Raw genomic sequence first — 18682 nt, 5'->3', positions numbered from 1 at the left:
ATACGTGAAACACACTTGCGTAATCGATTTCCAAACCAAAACATTGATTGCTATGATTGCAATTTATAACACTAAAGCAGTATAAGAATATATACGATATTACTGGATAGTGAATTAAGACATAACATTTTAAAAGATCCATATTCACTGGATAGTGAATTAAGACATAACATTTTAAAAGATCCATGGAAAAGACGCATATTCATTATGTTGATGTTTGTATAATACTATATGTGAGTATAGAGTACAGTATAATGTAGGCTGGGGTACCATAGGGTAGGCTAAGCTAATTCTTATTTTTTATTCAATTTCTCTTTGTATTGAATTATCATGTCACTCTGCATGGCCCTCCAGAATTAGCTGATATTAATAATTACTATACAGTGTATGTATAGAGTATACTTTATAGTGTAGGCTAGGCTACTATGTATACATGGTACCAAATACCCTAGTGTAGGCTAGGCTAATATTTGAGATATGTTTTTCCCAAAAAAATGATGGTTTTTTTTGGAACCCAACCCCATCGTAAGTAGGATAATACCTATATAAGCATTTTTAGTGTTTTTTGTGTGTTTGAACTATCAAAATAGGCAGTTCTAAGTGTTTTTAGAAGGGTTCTAAGTATTCGCAAGTTTTAGCTAATTGTGGGGGGGGGGTTGTTTACTGTACTGTGGTGCTGTTGCCTAACAACACCACAGAGTATCTCAAAAAACCGATCCTGAAACTCTCGGAGGGCCAGGAAACTGCCTTGAGTTCCAGGATGTTAATGAGAAGGTACTTATCATCTCAGTTGCACACCTCGAAGACCATGGTTTTACAGGTGTGCACCTATTCCCCGGTCGGTGCATGTGAACAGAAGCATGTCGTGAGGAGAAGCAGAACTCGTTCATTCTCCATGAAGAGAATCTAAGTCTACAGTGACAACACGACACCGAAGGTGACTAGCTTTAGCCAGGCTGGCTGCTCCAGAAGTCGGGAACACAGGAGAGGAGATGGAACGGAAGTTCGATGAAAGGTGGCCAAGACCCGGAGGAAAACAGATACTTCTCCTGAAGGATGTCCACTACCAGGTCTCCGCTATGTTACTGCCATATAGTCCAATGACTTGATAGTTATTCCTTAATTAAGGCACCAGCAAGAAGAGAAAGCTGTTCTGAGCGTTCTCCCTTCCTCTCCTCCTAATGCGCTCTTCCCAATTGGAAAGAGGGGTGAAAGAGACACGTATGCGGGGACTTTCTAAGAAGAAGATGACAAAGACTGGATGTTCTGTGAGCGCCCTTTGAAGCCTGAGACTTCTTAGGGGCTGAGGAAGGGCTAGCCTGCCATTGTCCAGAGGACAAGGCAGTTGTCCTGGCATGTTCCTTGACTACTGCGGTATCCACCTACTCTCTGCGAAAGAGAGAGGCAGAACCAAGTAAAGGTCCGTTCTTGTGGGAATGTGATGACTTGGGACTTGCAAGACTGGAGATCAGGATCAGGATAGTGTCCCTCTTCTTAGCCTGGTGCTGGGTAGGCGAACCCACCCCCAGACTGGAACCGTCTCTAGAGGGCAGAGTCCTCTTCAGGAATGATTGCATCTGAGGAGACAAAACCTTGAAAAAGTTAAGGATCAGACTTATCAGAAGACTACCCGGAGGGACACCAAGAGGTGTCTTCCAGATTCGCCATCTCTTAATGCGAGAGGGAACACACTTTGCAACAAAGAGAAACAGCGAGAAATCTGAATCTGGACGAGCCAGAGCCACGGCAATCTGCTAATCGGCATAAGACCCCTCCGAGGCAAGAAGAATCGCTTCTGTCGAGGAAGAGGAAGGGGAAGGAGCTTCATTGGGTGGCTCGACAAAAATGGACTCCTTATCCAGGGAAAAAGCATTCATCTGGTTGAGAAAGCCCTTATAGCAAGCAAGGACTGTGGCAGCCCCAACAAAACCCCTGCAAGAAGTTATTCACAGGGGATGCTGTGGTCCTCTCCCTGAGATCACAGTGCTGATGAATCAACGTGAAGATCTCTGCAAAAAGAAAATCGAGGGCATCCACCTCCTGAAAAAGCCCCTCGAGTCCTCCTGGGAAGCAATGCTCCCGATCTCTTCTCCTTGGAGGGATAACCTCACCAGAACCCAGAAAACCATCCTTGACTACTCAGATGTAGGGCAAGCTGATCCAAGAACTGAACTAGAGACGTAGATCATTTTAGCCGAACCCCCATAAGCAGCTGAAAGGGTTTGAAGGAAGAGGAGAGGAGGAGGAAAAGCACTCTTACCTGTCCTGCTAGAAGAACCAGCTGGAGAGGCCGACCACGAGTGATCATTAACCAGAGGTGATGACGGCAGCATGCAGGAAGGAGAGTGCTAACAATATGGTGAAGTGCTAAACTGTAGAGAGCAAAAGTTCGCTTGAGCTGAGTCTCCTGAAGGAAGAACCTCGATAGCATTCAGTTTGCCGAACTGAGCGAGCCGAGCCAATCACGTAAGCGTGATCAGGGGCTGGGTGAGCACAAAGCCGAATCGCACAAGCCAAGCGAGATGAGCTGATCACATAAATGCAACCAGGGGCAAGCAAGCTGAGCCGAACCAGTCTCGTAACACGATCGGGGGCTGGGCGAGTGGGCCGAGCCAATCCGAACTGATCACATAAACGTAACCGGTGGCTGGGCGAGGAAGCAGGGCTGAGCCGAGCTGAGCCAGGAAAGCTCGGCAGTGAACTAGTGCTGTTCTCAAGACATGCTTAATCTCCTTCAAGGTTGAAGCCCCTCAAGAAGGTTTAAAGGGGATTCTTGTCTGCTAACGCTAGTGCTCGAACCCAAGGGTCTGAGACACAATTTCAGAACTGACTGAGCACTCAAAACAAAGCAGACAAGAAGTGTCAAAACACCTATATATTTTGATACCTTCTCTTGTCCTGTGCCTAAACCAGATTGGACAGCGAACTCCCTAGTACAGTACTGGTTTGGGGAGTGCCCGAAATTCCACAGAATCCCGGACACTCGACAACTCACTAATAAAGTGCTTGCGATCCCAAGGAACCTGAGCGCTCGGGATTCCAAGGAGTCTTAGACGTAGACTTCTAAGAACTGGAATCGAGAGCGCGGCCTCGAAAAGTTGCGCACTCAAGGCCCCCAAGACATGAGACCCCAATGGGGAATGTGAATCGGTTCCCGACCCCAAGGGCCAGGGAAGAGCCAAACAAGAGGAAACACTGCCTTAAGTCCTGCAGGACCCCTGAAGGGAACCCCCTCCTTGCCTCTCCAGGCAATCAAACCCTTTGGACCGAGACACCAGGCTGGGAACCTGACCAAGCACTGTTTTGGAACTGACCAAGCACTCAAAACTCAGCACTGGCAAGAAGAACTAAGACACTTGCATGCCTTGGTTCTCTCTCTCGCCCTGTGCCTGAACCGGGAAGGTGAGAGGGCTCTCTGACACTGGTTCAGGGTGCACGGGACTCCAAAGATTCTTGGGGACTCGGTGTGACTCGACAAAGTCGAGCACCCGACACAGAACCAGACTAGGAGCAGAACCCCCTGAATGGTGACAGGAGCGCAAACCGAAATCTGTGCGCCACGACTCCCATAATACAAGACCCTGAGGTAAGCGATTCAATTCCTGAGCCCGAAGGCGAAGATCCCACTGCCTCCCCATGAAGGGAGGCAGCCCTTCAGAAGCCCCATGGTGAGACTTCTTAGGGGAGGGAGAGGCAGCCTTCCTCTTCTTTGGCCAACGAGCCTTAGAAGAAGGGGAGAAGGCAGCAGAAGACAGAGTCGAAGATACAGTTGAAGGAGACGACTACATCTCACAGGCCTTCTTCCTCAATCTCTTCTCCGGCATCTTCTACAGGATGATGGTCAGGAAGCACAGGAACTGCTGGGGGTGCTAAATCAGGAAGCGCAACAGGAATGGCCAACGTGACAGGAACACCACGAGAAGCAACAGGAGCAACCAGGGCAGCTGAGGCAGGAAGCATGATAGGAGTGGCCTGGCAGGCAGGAGCTTCAAGAACGTCAGCAGTGGTGACAGGAGCAACCAGGCAGCTGGGGCAGGAGGCACAGCCAAGGGGTCCGGAGACTGGCCACCATGGCAACAGAAGCAAAAAGACAGGATGCACAGTAAGAGCAGATGGGACCACAGGTACAACAGGAGGCAGTGGCACAGCATATAGGAGTGTCAGTGTTGACATCGACATGGGTATCTAGCCATTACTGTCACCATGGTTGTCATCGAAGTATCCACTGTATGAGGGCAGCCTTCCTGCCACAGGGGAAACTTCAGATGTGCCTACGATGCTCGCTGTCAACCTGGAGAAAAAGCAAAAAAGATTAGTAAAGGGAAACTCCTCTCGCTCTGAAGGGTATTGCCCTATGAAGCGAGAGGAGACCCCTGAGAAGAGGTTGCCCGACCACCCACCACCCTGATCTTTGCTTGACAAGAGAGCGAAGAGGATGAAGGAGAGATCTCTCCCAAAGGAGAGATAGCCAAAGGGAAGCTGCCAGGAGGAACGAAGGGGCAGTCACCGAGGGTGCCATTAGAGGCAAACAACCTTCTGACGGCGCCCGGCAACCACCACCTTATATGGTTCCTCCCTGCAAAGCAGCCCATGGCACCAGCGGCGAAAAGAAACACTTGCACAAGACAGAAAAGGTTAGTCACACCCCCGAACAAGGATTGGAGGGTGTGAGGTCCAAATGATAAGAGAGTGAAATGTTACGCCCCTGGCCGCCGACCCCAAGAAACACATGCTGGGGAAAGACGGCCTCGCAAGGCTATCAAAATCATGGGTTTGTATATTAAATAATATTAAACGCACACAACATATAAACAAAAAAAAAACACAAAAGATCCCACCGGGAAAGACGAGCTTAATGACGACAAGGCAGAGAGCTCCAAAAACATGTCTGCACAGCATGACAGCCGAAAGCAAACTGGAATGTTTACCTCCAGGCAGGCGGGACTCCCGCCTACCGGATGGTAGTTACTGCCTAACCACCTTGTTTAAGAGTTTTAACGGCCATTTCCAGCTTTGTTGTAATTCCTAATGTAAAGGACCAATGCTTTGTATATCATGTAGGAATAACTGAATGTTTAGTGTACAGTGCAGGTTAGTTAGGCTCTGTGGAATTGCTGTTAGTCTAACTGTAAGATGTCTAACAAATATTCAAGTGTAGGCTGTAGTACAGGGTCTTTATCACTTATCTGAAAGCCAGGCCCCAAAGTGTCTGTTGAGTTGAGGTGCTGCTGTATGTGATTATGTACTAAATGTTCATTTACTTATTCTCGGTAAAGTTTTGGTTATATTTATTGCTATATTAGCAGTAAATTTGCATATTAGACATTTTTTTGAGTTAGCATTAATTCCTCTAAATTTACCCTTGTTGTCACTGCCAATTTCTGTGTACTCAGTTACAGGTTTACTTTTTAGGACTGATTGAGTTTACATTTAAATATCTTGGGTAATATTTAAGTATTGCAGGTTGAAACTCTCACTAATAAATTATTAGGGCTCATGGATTTTCCTTAATCCCAGTACAGAGACCTTACAGGATCTGCTACTAACTGAGAAGGATCCTGCATCTGTTTGGCAGAATGTGATGAGTACCTACAGAGAGTCACAATCCCATGGTGTCAGAGGGAACTGAGCACAATACCCTTTTTTTTACCTTTAGGCTTAAACAGGTAACAGAATCAGCCAAGCTGACCCTACTTATCAATCCAGGCAGGCAGGAGTATATACTACCGGTTTTATGCTATGCACTATTGTACTGGCCTGTGGACAGCATAAGCATGGTCCAGGATGGTACTGAGCACAGGAGTGTGGTTATGCTCCTGATGACATGGGGACGAATCATAAACATATCCAAGGACATACTAAGCTGGCTCTAAGGAGCTGAGATAGCTGACAACCATTGAAAGCACAAACTTCCTTTTGACCTCCAGAGAGGTACAAGCAGGGAAAGAGACATGCTATCAGGCACAAGCAGGACCTGCTAAATGGGATAGTATATGAGTAATCTTGAGACTCAATTCACTCATGGTCAGCTCCTCTCACAAATGTTTCAAGTGACCATCACTGCCTATAGCAGGAAAGTGACAGCCAAAAGATGTCTGCCTTCCATGCAGCCTTTCTGCAAATCTGCTGATCAAGAGAAACAGAGGCAAGGAAGAGGGTGAGGATGACAAGAAAGAAGAAAAAGAAACAGCCTTACTAACCTCCCCAACATCCACCTATGACCAAGCAGAGGCAGGTATCCCCAACAGAGGTGGAGCTGCTGAAAGAGCAACCATCAGTAATGGTAAGAACAGCAAGATCATTAGGAATATCAGCAATGGTGGTCTCAAACACAAAGCTAATGCCAAAGCAAAATCATCCACTTATGCCTACACAGGTGTTGAGCTTTTGAGAATACAGTAAACCCCCTGTATTCGCAGGGGATGAGTACCACACCTCCCCGTGAATAGCCAAAATCCGCGAATACTTAAAACCCCTCTAAAAACACTTAGAACTGCCTATTTTGATAGTTCAAACACAAAAAAATCTTAAAAATACTTATATCTGAGTGTTTTAATAGTTTTATCACAAAAAGTATATTTAGTCATAAAAACAATGTGAAAATACAGTAATTAGTGAATATTTCTTAGAGAAAAATACTGCAAATGGGCGAATTTTCTACAAATAATGTGTATACAGTATACGTTCCACAGAGAAATCCGCAAATAGGTGAGTCCGTGAATCGTGAGACCGTGAATATGGGGGGGTTTACTGTAGCCAAGTTCTCCTGGAAATTAAAAGAGGAATGGATTCCCAGTTAACCCAGGAGAAGGCCACAGATATTTTAGCAACTCCTTTTTCCCTTTTTCCAAGAATGTCCAGGTTCATCAAAATCCTGCCTGAGAATACCTTGTTGGACTAACTAAGGTGGGAATGGACAGGAATCATTGTAATGGTGGAAGCAGGGATCAGTGCAGAGTATCAGTACTGAAGGCTGTTTGGGAATGTGACTTCTACCTCTCCAAGCCATACTTCTTCCACTTGACAGGTGACCAGGACACTCCTGACCTCTGCAAAAAACAACAAATAGAATGAACATAATAGTTCACATGACATCCCAACATAGAAGCTTACTGAACTTTTGCAAAGTTGAAGAATTAGGTACCATCATTTGTACAAAGACCAAAGCTGAAGAATTAGGTACCATCATTTGTACAAAGACCAACACATTACCAAAAGACAAGGCAAACAAGAAATCACAGCAACATTAGAATGCAGCAGCAGCTAGATGTAGTAGTGCAGCTGAAGAAAAAGTGGACACCAACAATTAAATGAGTGGGTAGTACCCAACACCCCTTTCACTTACTTGCCACTAGTTAACTACCCTGTTACCACTTATCCATACAAAGACAAAGGTTTGTATTTTTGTTGGACCAAACCTAAAAGTAAATATAATAAACAAATGTATATTCCAAAAACTCATTTTCAGTTTTCAGAGAATAAAATGCTAACAAAATGTTCTTGAGATTACTTACAATGTTGCCAGATCCCACCATGATGAATCTGACAGTGTAATATTACAGCTTTCCAAGTTGGTTTTGTTTGGATTTTGTGGGTATTCTCTTAGGCAAGCCTCAATCCACTTCAACTGACCATTCTCAGAGAAAGGGTTCCGAACTAAGAGTAAATCTGGAAATTATTTTTAATGGAGAATGAAGAATCAAGTAATGTATAGCTATTTTCTTATCACCAATGGTAAAAACAGCTTATGTAATAGCACTCCTGATAAACCACTGGGTTATACCAGAGCATTCATGCACATGTGTTCTCAAAATGTAGAGAGTATCAAGCTACAACAACATAAAAAGCTGAAAATCTTGGGCCCCATCACATTATAATACTGGGCTTTTTAGGTGACTACTTTTTGAACTCTGTGCTTAAAATATCAAAGGTAAAATTCTTAATGTTTTATGAACAGTACCTGGATGGGAAACAAAACTAAATATCTGCCATCCTTCAGGTGGTACAAGACCCAAGGATTGTATCTCCTCTTTTTCCCGAACTGAAAGTGATCTGGGTGGTATATGATGACCTTCCTAGAGTGAAGAAAGAAAATGCAACAATGTTACTTAAATAAAAAGCAGATTTACAACAATGCACAAGGCCATTTACAGAAGTGACATACATTCGAGTCGCATAATTAAAGAATTCTTTTTTGTTTCATACTTACAAGCCATTGCCTTTCATGTCTTCCTAAGAGACCCTGTCTGTTTCCTTTGAGAAAGACAGGTCACATTTAGGAGGCTGAGAAGGATGTGCCTGACATCCTTCAGAGGGGTATATGAAGGCCCCACTTGAGATCCTTCACTCTGACAGGATGGATTTGCTACAAAGCCACCAGCTACAGAATCTTCTAATTGGCTTGAGGGATCTGCTGATGGTCCACCTGTAGTGGATGGATTTGTAATTCCCTCTTCAGGAGCTGAAGGTATATCTAGCCAACTTTACTACTTTCTATTCTAACAACTTGGGCCTAGTTTGATGGTAGCAATGAGTCATCAATTTGATACCATTTATTAAACTAACTCTTACTGCAGCACTTTGTTGGCATATTTTATTGAATTTTGTTGGTAATGTATATAGTATTTGAGTTATTTCATAAATTATCTTCCCTCTTCAGGACATCTGCATATGTTATGCCAAGTAGACTGAATTTTACTGCTTTCTTATATTCACTTCTGCAAAACTAATTATCTAAATTATTTTCATAGCTATGACCTCTTTCTCAAAATGCTAACTTTCACAATTTTTGATAGTGTAGTCGCCTGTTTCGTCCTCAAGAAGTTACCCCCCATGGTGTGTCAGCACTCCATGGAGACTAGACTAGTAACAAAGAAATATTTTTTAGCCTGGTCTTGTAGTCGGGTATTGTGTTGTAATGAAAACACTATGACATGTATATAATAGAGTATAATGGACTCAAAGATAAGAGGGCATTTTCCCTTATCTTCAGCGAAGATGAACCCAGTTTTTCCTACGTCAATAACTGCAAGATGTGACTGTTGTGCATGTGCTTCTGCCATCTTGTTTACGACCAGGGCAGCCAAAAGACCAGCACCATTACCCTTTGCTAGCCGAAATTGTGAGCATGATATTTCAGTGCTCCTCACAAAATCGCTTCGATTTCAAATTTTTTCATCAGCGAAAATCATGGAAACATCTAAACTTGAAAGTTAAGTGCTTATGTTTAAGCTCCAGTTAAAAATTGTTAGTTTAAACCGTGGAACACGTGTTTATTTTGTGTACGGAAGCCAGAAACCAGACTTTGTTTTCCGAGCACGTGGTTGGTGCTCTCACACGATCTCTGTTATTTGTGAAAGACCCAAAAAATTAGAATTTTTGATCACTCTGTTTGGAAGTTTTAACTAAAGAAATGTTCCAGAATGTATTACTGTATTAATTTAGATACTGTAATCCTTTCAGACAACAATGTCTACAATAGCACAGGAGGTAGCCTAACAAATTCAGTGTGAATAATTTAACTATAGCAGATGTTTTCTATAGCCTATAACCTAGGATTACATATCCTAAAGGTGATTTAAATAACCTGGATTAGGTAGTAACCTAAATTAAGGTAAGTAAGAACCTTTTAAGACATATTCTTTTATGGTCCAAGGCAGCAGCCTAGTTTAAACCAAGGACCCTAGAATTTGATAAGCTACAGAAATTGTCCCTTTATGTAGCCTCTATACTTAAGCATGACCTAAAATAATCCAGGACTAGGCAGAACAGTATCTTATATTAGGTTAAATGATAAACTTTTACATCTCATTATTGGACTAAATCATTTTCCTAGACCATGTAATCTAGGACTAGATGAAAACAGTAACCTGTGCCAGATGAGATGGTAGCCTAGCCTTAAGGCTACATACTAAGGCAAATTGTGTTTTACACAACCATACCCTTGTGAATTAAATAATGCGGATTAGGCAGTATCCTACATTAGAGTAAGTGATAGCCTAGCTATAAGATTATATATTATTGGGTTACTATTTTATACAGCAGACCAAATAACCCAGGATTGGATACAGACAACAACCTGGGTTAGACAAAAATAGTACCCTAACTATAAGTTTACATATTAGTAAGTTGCTGGTTTTATAAAGCCTATAAATTTAAGCATGATCTATAAAAATCTGGATTAGGTAATACCCTATACAGTACTATGCTAAGAAAGAACAAATAAGCCTCAGGGTACATATAAACTATTCTAAGATCAATAACACTGGTAAGGGCTTATGTAGCCTATATCCTTACAAGTGATATAAACCTAGAGCAGGCAATAGCCTAACCAGATTAAGTAGAAATCCCTTTTTAAGGGAATATCCTACTGTTAATTTAGAAACAGTGTGGCTGAGTACCACACAAAAGGGTAGTCTCGGCTACATAAAACAAAAAGCCAGATTATAAGAGGATTAATTTTTGTATAGCTTATATCCTTAGGTTTTTAAATAAACCTAGAAAAAGAAGCAGCTTAGAATAGGTTAAGTGAGAATCCTCTAAGAAATCTTCTATGCTTAAATTAATGTAGATCATACTAGAAGGATTAATCTAAGCCATATAAAACAGTAGCTTGGTTTAGAATTTAGAATTGAAATTACACATAGCCATTGCAAAAGGGCTAACAGTTTAAGTAATACAGCCTTATACAGTGTCAAAATTAACCTAACCCTAAAACGGTTTAAGTTAACTTAGACTGTAAAGACCCCGCTCAACTCGTTCTCTGTAGAGAACATCCCATTTTCTGCAGTGCCTTTTCATTGACCTAAGGTCGATCAGAATATATATTTATCATCATAATTGTAAACTGTGCATATGTTGTCTTTCTAAATAGTCATGTTTTATGTACAAGTAACAAGTTATTTATGTTATATGTCAGACATTGTTGATCACTATGTTCTCTGTATAAATCTGTCCTGTTTTTTAAGGAACTAGTTTGACCTCAGGTCACCTGTAAATCTTTGTACCAGTGGTCTCTGCGAACTACGCAGACGTCCACATCCCGCTTTATAAGCAGCTAGTTTTCATCAATAAACCAGCAGTACTTGTCTTTCTGCTCATTATTTTGCACCTCTCTAACAGTGGTGATCCCCGGAGTGATTCCTGGAAGCCATTAATGGACCCAAATGGCGACTAAGTCTTGGCCCGATGAACCTAATCCACGCCCCTAACGGACTAACTACGGCGCTCTAACAAAGCGTTCAGGCGTTAACCAACCCTCGTCGGCAGGTCACAAGCATCATTAGCAGACCCACACGGCACGCTCCCCCAGCGTGTACTGACGTGAGTGTTCCCACACTCCCAGTGAGAGCGGGAAAAGAGCATGGACGGAGACATTCCTAACCACGTACAAATTACAGTACCGCAAGCCTCTCGGAGGCAGACACCTCCCTCTCGCAACCCCCTCCCGCGCGCACCTCCACACCGGTACCGCCGCCCCATGCGATGGCCCCCTTGACGGACCAACCAAAGACGGCCCTTAACATAAGGTTGCCGCCATTCACCAGGGAGAACGCAGCCTCTTGGTTCTACAGGGTCGAGGGGCAATTCAGAATAGTAGGCCTGACTAATGAGATGTTGAAGGCAGACATCACCATTAACGCACTCCCGAAGGAGATATATAAGAACAGCGCCCCTTGGTTGATGACGACGTCGGTCCTCGCCACCTTCCAAGAACTGAAATCCACTCTCGTCGAGACCTGCTCCCTGCCACTCTCCGAGAGAGCTGCCCGTGCCCTTGACCTCGCCCTCAACCCCCAGCAGGAGGAAAACCTCTTGGAAGTGTGACATGCCCTTCAGGATCTCCTCCTCCTCCCTAAGACTGACAGCAGCGGCAGGAGCAAGGAAATCAGTCTGTAGAGGGAGATCTTCCTGCGGCAGCTACTACCGGAGGTCTGTGGGCAGATCACGGACGCGTACACCCTGCCGGTTGAGGACCTAATCAGGTTGGCGCAGCAGCTCATGGACTCCACGAAGGCGGCCAAGCAGGCGACCATGCCCGCACACTCTGCCAACTGCCTCCTGCCGGAGGACCCCACCACGGAGCCCGTCAACTCCATTGAGCAGAAAAGGTCATCCCACCAGCAGAAGAGGGAGGGGCCGGGGACTATGCTACTTCTACCGGAGGTTCGGGAGAGCCACCCGGAGGTGCGAAGCCCCCTGCCCTTTCTTCCCTTCAAAAAATGGAGGAGGTGGCGGCCAACCACACAGGCCGCCGTGGCAGCAACAACAAAAATACCCAGGGGCCCCTTACCATTAGGGTTCTATGTCTGCAATGCGATCTCAACACTGGCGCCATGCATTTGGTGTTCTTCAAGAGAGGACCGCAGATGACCGCTGGACCCAACTACCTGCCTGACGGCCGCAAACGGGTCCCCCATCCTCTCTTATGGCACCAAGCTCCTGTCGATCTCCATCCTTGGCTGGAGGTACAGCTGGGAGTTCATCATTGCCGACGTCAGGACTTCACTCCTGGGGACGGATTTCCTCACACACTTCAGTCTACCAGTCGACGTTGGCCGCAAATGCCTGCTGGACACCCAGTCCTGCGAGTCCCTGCCCTTGTCGCCAGGCCCCAGGGAGCCCGCCATCTGTTCCATCGCGCCCAACCACTACAGTTCCCTCCTGAAGGAGTTCCTGGAGGTCTTCAACCCGAGCTCCATCAGATGCCCAGGACTCCTGCCAAACACGGGATATACCACCATATCAAGACGAAGGGTCCCCAACGCACATGTAGTTCTGACGGCTTCCCCCGCAGCACCTTCAGGAGGCCAAAAAGGCCTTCGCAGAGATGGCAAGGATGGGCATATGCAAAAAGGCTCCCAGCCCGTGGGCTTCCCCTCTTCACATGGTGCAGAAAGCAGACGGCACCTGAAGGCCCTGCAGCAACTACAGGCGGCTGAACCTGGCGACAGAACTGGACCACTACCACCTGCCGAACATGCAGGACCTGATGGCCTCTTTCCACGGGGCCAGGATATTCTCCAAAATGAACCTACTAAAATCCTATTTTCAGGTAACAGTAGCGCCGGAGGACATCCCCAAAACTCCCATCGTCACGCCCCAGTCCCCAACACCTCCCAGGTTAACCCTGTAGAGGAAATAAAGGAAGTTCCTCTTGGAGGTGATTTTCTTACAAATGAAGTTGATATTGCTACTGAAATGACCTTGCTGAACACAGAAGAATCATGGATACAACCTTCAGCTACCCATGGGAGAACTTATCAGAAGGAATTCAATCCCCCATGCAGCTTTCAGAAGCTGATCAGGATCCTTCCGTCAAAAAGGGATACAGGATTCACTTAACCCTAATTGAAATGACTACATTTTTGGAGGGGTATAGTAACTCAACCAGGACCTCTGCCCCCTGGGTAACAGGCAGTCACAGTTCAGCTGTGGATGCTCAGTTAGATTATGCAAGCTCCCCAAAAAGGGATACACAGTTTGCAGCATTTGATCAGTTCCGTAAGGAAATTATGAGTAATATCAAAGATGATCTTGCCACAGAACGGCAATATATAATGGACATATTGCATGATTCCAAACAGGCAATTAAAGAAATCAAGTCAGTGATGTACACTCCAAAGTGTAAAAGTACTGCATCCTGCAGCCCGTCCCTTAAGGGTTAACCTCTACAACATTTTGTAGAATAGAAGTTTTTCTTTTGAGAATTCATAAATTCTTTAGAATGAATTAACCCTCTACTATAATTGAATGGCCTATGGGGTATATATATTGCTTTGTTACCAATCACTGATTAAATTTTTCTCAATGTGCACTTCTAACTGATGTTTCCATTTCTATCAATAAATTACCTAACCAAAAAAGGGATTTTGACAAAGGAAAAATCTATTTCTGGGGGAAGAGCTGTGTCACCCGGTGAAATTGCCACTTAGCACACATTTCTAGGTAAATTCATTGCTAAACATACCAGAGAAAAACTAAATGCAATGCTGGGGTTACTACCCCCAGTGCGAGCTCCATAAAATGGAGTCGTGTATAGGAAAGGGTGAGTGTTGTCACTACCACAGGCCTCTGCCCTGTAGATATTCCCAATCTCAAAATCCCCCAGAGCGAGGTGCCGTTACAACGCCCGCACCAGCTCCCCGACTATCAACAACTCAGCCGCCATATTGGCATTCCAGGTTAGCACCCCCCCCACAAGCTTGGTATTTTACCCAGGGGGGGAAAAGGAGGAATAGTGGCGGGTCACCGGGTGACACAGGTCTTCCCCCAGAAATAGATTTTTCCTTTGTCAAAATCCCTTTTCTGGGCTTTGACCTGTGTCAGCCAGTGAAATCATAACAGAGAATTAAACATACCAGCTTGGTGAAGGCCTTGGAAAACTACTGTGATGGAAAGAAATAAAACAATTAGTAAAAGTGAGTTTTAATTACCCAAGCCAAAAATTTCTAATAACATGAGAATAACAAGATGGGGGAACCATGCCCCAAAGTAAACATGATATACAGAACATCAGAACACGGTTATAACTGACTTAAATACTAACAAATAGGAAAATTAGACAATATGCAACATGGTCAGGAGTTCAGGCTGTGAGGCATGCCTGACCCAGAGAAGACAGTAAGGGGAGTAAACGAGGCAGGTAGGCGAGAGGGAGAGTGACAGAATAGTTAGGAATGCATAATGAGATCAGTCAGAGGAAGGAACAATGCTTCCTGCCGCCACTGTGGAAAATTTTAGAGCCTCTAGGGATTTGAGGTAGTGGCGTTTGAACACCAAAGGTGATTTCCAACCTGTATATTTTTTGAGATCGTCAAAATTCATATGATGGAAATAGTTAGTGGAGGTGGCCACCGCCCTGATATCATGGACCTTAGGAACTGAATCTGGGTTAGCTTGTTTAATAAAGTACAAGATTTGTTGTCTGATGGCCTTCAGAGAAATAGTTCCTCCACTTTCTCTCACAAAAAGAGGGCCTGAAGTTATATTAGAGGTTCTGTCTAAATAAGCCTTTAAGGTAGAGACTGGGCACAATGACAGGTCTTGTGGAAGGGGGACAACCTTCCATGGGGACCACCTATCTCGCGGATCTTCATTTTTAGCGAGAAACTGAGATCTGGGGCTAACAGAACTTCTCCTGATGGGAGGAAATCAACATGGTTCGGTTCTCTAGATAGAGCTGACAGCTCAGAAATTCTAGCACCTGAAGCTAAGCTAATTAAGAATAAGGTCTTCCTTAACAGACTTAAGAATGAACAATTCTGATTATCAGTATCTGATGCTAATTTAAGAACGTCATTTAAGAACCAGGAAACCGTGTGTGGACGGGTTGCTGGTCTCAAACGAGCGAATGCTCTAGGAATTGATGAAAAATAAGAATCAGTTAAGTTAATATTAAAGCCATGTAAAAATATCTTTCTTAAAGCTGATTTGGCTGTAGTAATGGTACTGTACTAGAGGCAAGACCTTTTTCGAACAATGACCTGAAGAACGAGATTGCAAGGTTCGTGGTCATTTCTGTAGCATCAGATTCTTTCAGGAACAGAGCTAATTTCTTGACTGCTGAGTCATATTGTCTGAGGGTAAATTCCCTTTTGTCTGATTCTAAGAACAATGTATTAACAGGACCAAAATTTCAGCTGCAAATTTGAAATCCACAAAGCTAGGGCATCTTGGACTCTTGAGGAAGCTGACACAGTCCGAGTTTGTACTATTTGTGTCAATTTTGGTCTGGGGATCTGTATGCACCGGAGCTTCAGCTCTAGAAGAAGAGGAAATCAGTTGCTCTTCGGCCAGTTGGGCGCTACCAGAGCCACCTGACCTTTGAATGTCCTGAGCTTGTGTAAGAATTTCATCAACAAGTTTACTGGAGGGAACAGGTAGATCCTCTGCCACTTGTTCCAATCTATTGACATCGCATCTGTGGAGTGAGCCAGAGGGCCAGGTTGGGGGCCACATAACAAGGAAGTTTGTGGTTGCTTTCTGTGGCAAACAGATCTACCTGGAGACCTGGGACCTGACTGCAAATCCACTCGAAGGATGTTTTGTCCAGGGACCATTCCGACTCCAACGGAGTTGTTCTGGACAGAGAGTCTGCAATGACATTCTGAACTCCCGCCAGATGGGTAGCTGACAAATGCCACTGGTGCTTGTTTGCTAGGGAGAATATTGCTATCATTACTTGGTTGATCCGGCTCGACTTGGAACCTCCCCTGTTTATACAATGCACCACTACCGCACTGTCCAAGACCAGCCTTATATGGATTAGTCTGGTTGGACGCAGTTTCTTTAGGGTTAGAAAGACTGCCATTGCTTCGAGAACATTGATATGGAACTGGCAGAACATAGTGGACCATGTTCCCTGCACTTTTTGTGTTGAGAGTATCCTCCCCACCGCTCAGAGAAGCATCCGTGTGAATCACTAATGCCGGAGGGGAAACTGGAGTGGTACTGACTTTGATAAGCACTTGACTGTTGTCCAGGGCCGGGTCTCTTCCTCAGTATTTGCGGAATTAGGGACACCTTGTCTCTGAATCTGATGTTGGCACGTCTCCGCCATACTCTGTTTATGTCTTTCAGTTTGGCTTTCAGGAGTAGATCCGTTAGTGAAGCAAACTGAAGGGAACCTAAGACCCTTTCTTGGGTACAGCAGGAAGCTTTCCTGTTCATGAGGAATTGTCTGGTTGCTTTGGCTATTTCTTTCTGCTTGGCTGGCAGAAGAGATAGCTTGTGTGAGCGTAGGTCCCACTGGATTCCCAACCACTGAAAGCGGCTCTCCGGAACTAGGCAGGACTTCTCCCTGTTTATTTGGAAGCCCAGAGATTCCAGAAAACCGATTACTATGGTTGTTGCTTTCCGACATTTGCTGGCGTTGGGTGCCCAAATTGTCCAATCGTCCAGGTATGCGGCTAGCATGATGCCTTGAGACCGTAGTTGCTGAACTACTGTATCTGCCAGTTTGGTGAAAATTCTGGGGGCTATGTTGAGCCCGAATGGCATGACTCTGAACGAGTATGCTTGCTTTCCTAGTCTGAACCCTAGGTAAGGAGAGAACCTTCTCGCAACCGGGACGTGATAATAGGCGTCTGAAAGATCTATAGAGGTGGTTACGGCTCCACGGGGCAGTATGGTCTGAAGCTGCGAGATTGTGAGCATGCGAAATTTGTCGAATTGAATGTATAAATTGAGACGAGACAAGTCTAGGATTACTCTTTGTTGACTGGAGCCTTTCTTCGGAACGCTGAACAGTCTGCCCTGAAACTTCAAGTGCCTCGCTTTCTTTATAGCCCTCTTTTGTAGTAGGTCCTTCACGAAGTCCTGGAGGGATTTGGATGGTGATTGATGGAACCTGACTACTGGAGGAGGGCCTCTGCTCCAGCTCCAACCCAGGCCCTTGGAGACTATGCTGTGGGCTCATGGACTGAAGGTCCATTGGTCCCGAAAATGATACAGCCTCCCACCTACCTGAGGAGTCTCACTGGGCGGGAGATGGTCTGCCTCCTCTGCTACCTCGGCCTCCTCTCCCTCGGGAGATGGAGCGAGACCATGTGATTGCCTCTAAAGGAGCCTCTGGCTCTGCCTCCCCTGGCGTTTTTTAAATGCCGAAATGCCCCATGACTTTCGTATGAGGCATTGAACGCCGGAGACATTACGTATGTAGGAGAGCGGCGTGTGCTGGGCTGGTTGAACCAGCACATACTGTGGCTGAGGCTGAGCCTTAGAGGTTGAAGGCTGGCCGGCTGGAGAGACCGGAACAGCCTGCAGCAACGTCTGGGTAGGAGGCCTTTTGAATTTCTTGAACCTCTTCCCGGGTCTGGGATGAGGTCCGGCGGACTCCGTTAACTTCCTCTTGTAGGGGAAATCCCAGCGGGAGCGGAGGCTTTGGTTAGCCCTGGTAGCTTCCGTCAGGACTGCATCTACCTCTTCCTGGGGGAAGAGATTAGCCCCCCAGATGGAGCTCTTCATCAGCCTATTGGGCTTGTGCCAAATAGAAGCTGCCGTAAAGATGTGTTTCCGGCAGTTCATCCGAGCCGCTATGAAATCATATAGGTCCTGCTGGAACCCCGCCAGTAGGGATTTAGTCAGGACCTGAAAGAGGGCTTCTTCATTATAGACAACCGAAGTTGCCTCCGCCAAAGTCAGGGAATGTAGGGACCGACTTAACCTGCCCTTGGTCTCAGCTTCGGCCTTCAGGAGAGAATCCGGGATTTTCGGAAGCTGCTCGCTGAAGAGGGCAGAAGCGCAATCAGGGTCAAGCCTACCCACCGTAAAAGTGGCCGGAGCTCCCTTCCAAAAATCAGAATCTCCGGGGAAGACTAGAGAGGTGGGATCTGTCTCCCAGAGTTGTGGAAGGGGCTTGCCCTCAATGCCTGCCTGACTGGTAAGCAGGGCTACCTTAGTCGTGGTGCAGGGGTGGGGATAGTATCTCCCACTGAGAACATCGTGAAACAACCCTTGACCGGGGTAAGTTTCGTGTTCTCAGCTTGCCACTCTGTGGCGTGCATTCCAACAGGGTGGACTGAGCCTGGTCCCTTGGAAAGATGATGGTTTCTTTTTGGGACCTTGTCCAATCTTATCCAGGCTTCCTCGGTAAGCCTGGCATAACCTGGGAAGGGGGCAGTTCGATGGTAAATTTTACTTCATGCTGAGGAGCATAAAGAGCCAGGCGCCAGGGTTTCCC

The 18682-nt window shown here is 45.5% G+C and overlaps 1 protein-coding gene across 4 annotated transcripts in view; it reads right to left on the bottom strand.

Annotated features, from left to right (window-relative positions):
• AlkB (alpha-ketoglutarate-dependent dioxygenase AlkB) overlaps positions 1–18682 on the bottom strand; it is a 314842-nt gene that overhangs the window by 128613 nt on the left and 167547 nt on the right. For all 4 annotated transcript variants that reach the window (XM_067097311.1, XM_067097313.1, XM_067097314.1 and 1 more), the window contains exons 3-4: positions 7961–8075; positions 7515–7668 (exon numbers count right to left, since the gene is read on the bottom strand). In XM_067097311.1, the coding sequence (XP_066953412.1) occupies positions 7515–7668; positions 7961–8075 (269 nt within the window). The remainder of the gene's footprint in view (positions 1–7514; positions 7669–7960; positions 8076–18682) is intronic.

Source organism: Macrobrachium rosenbergii, chromosome 54, assembly GCF_040412425.1.
Source record: "Macrobrachium rosenbergii isolate ZJJX-2024 chromosome 54, ASM4041242v1, whole genome shotgun sequence".
In the NCBI taxonomy this organism is placed as follows: domain Eukaryota; kingdom Metazoa; phylum Arthropoda; class Malacostraca; order Decapoda; family Palaemonidae; genus Macrobrachium; species Macrobrachium rosenbergii.
The sequence above is the reverse complement of the archived record's forward strand: the minus strand, read 5'-3'. Positions and strand labels throughout refer to the sequence as shown.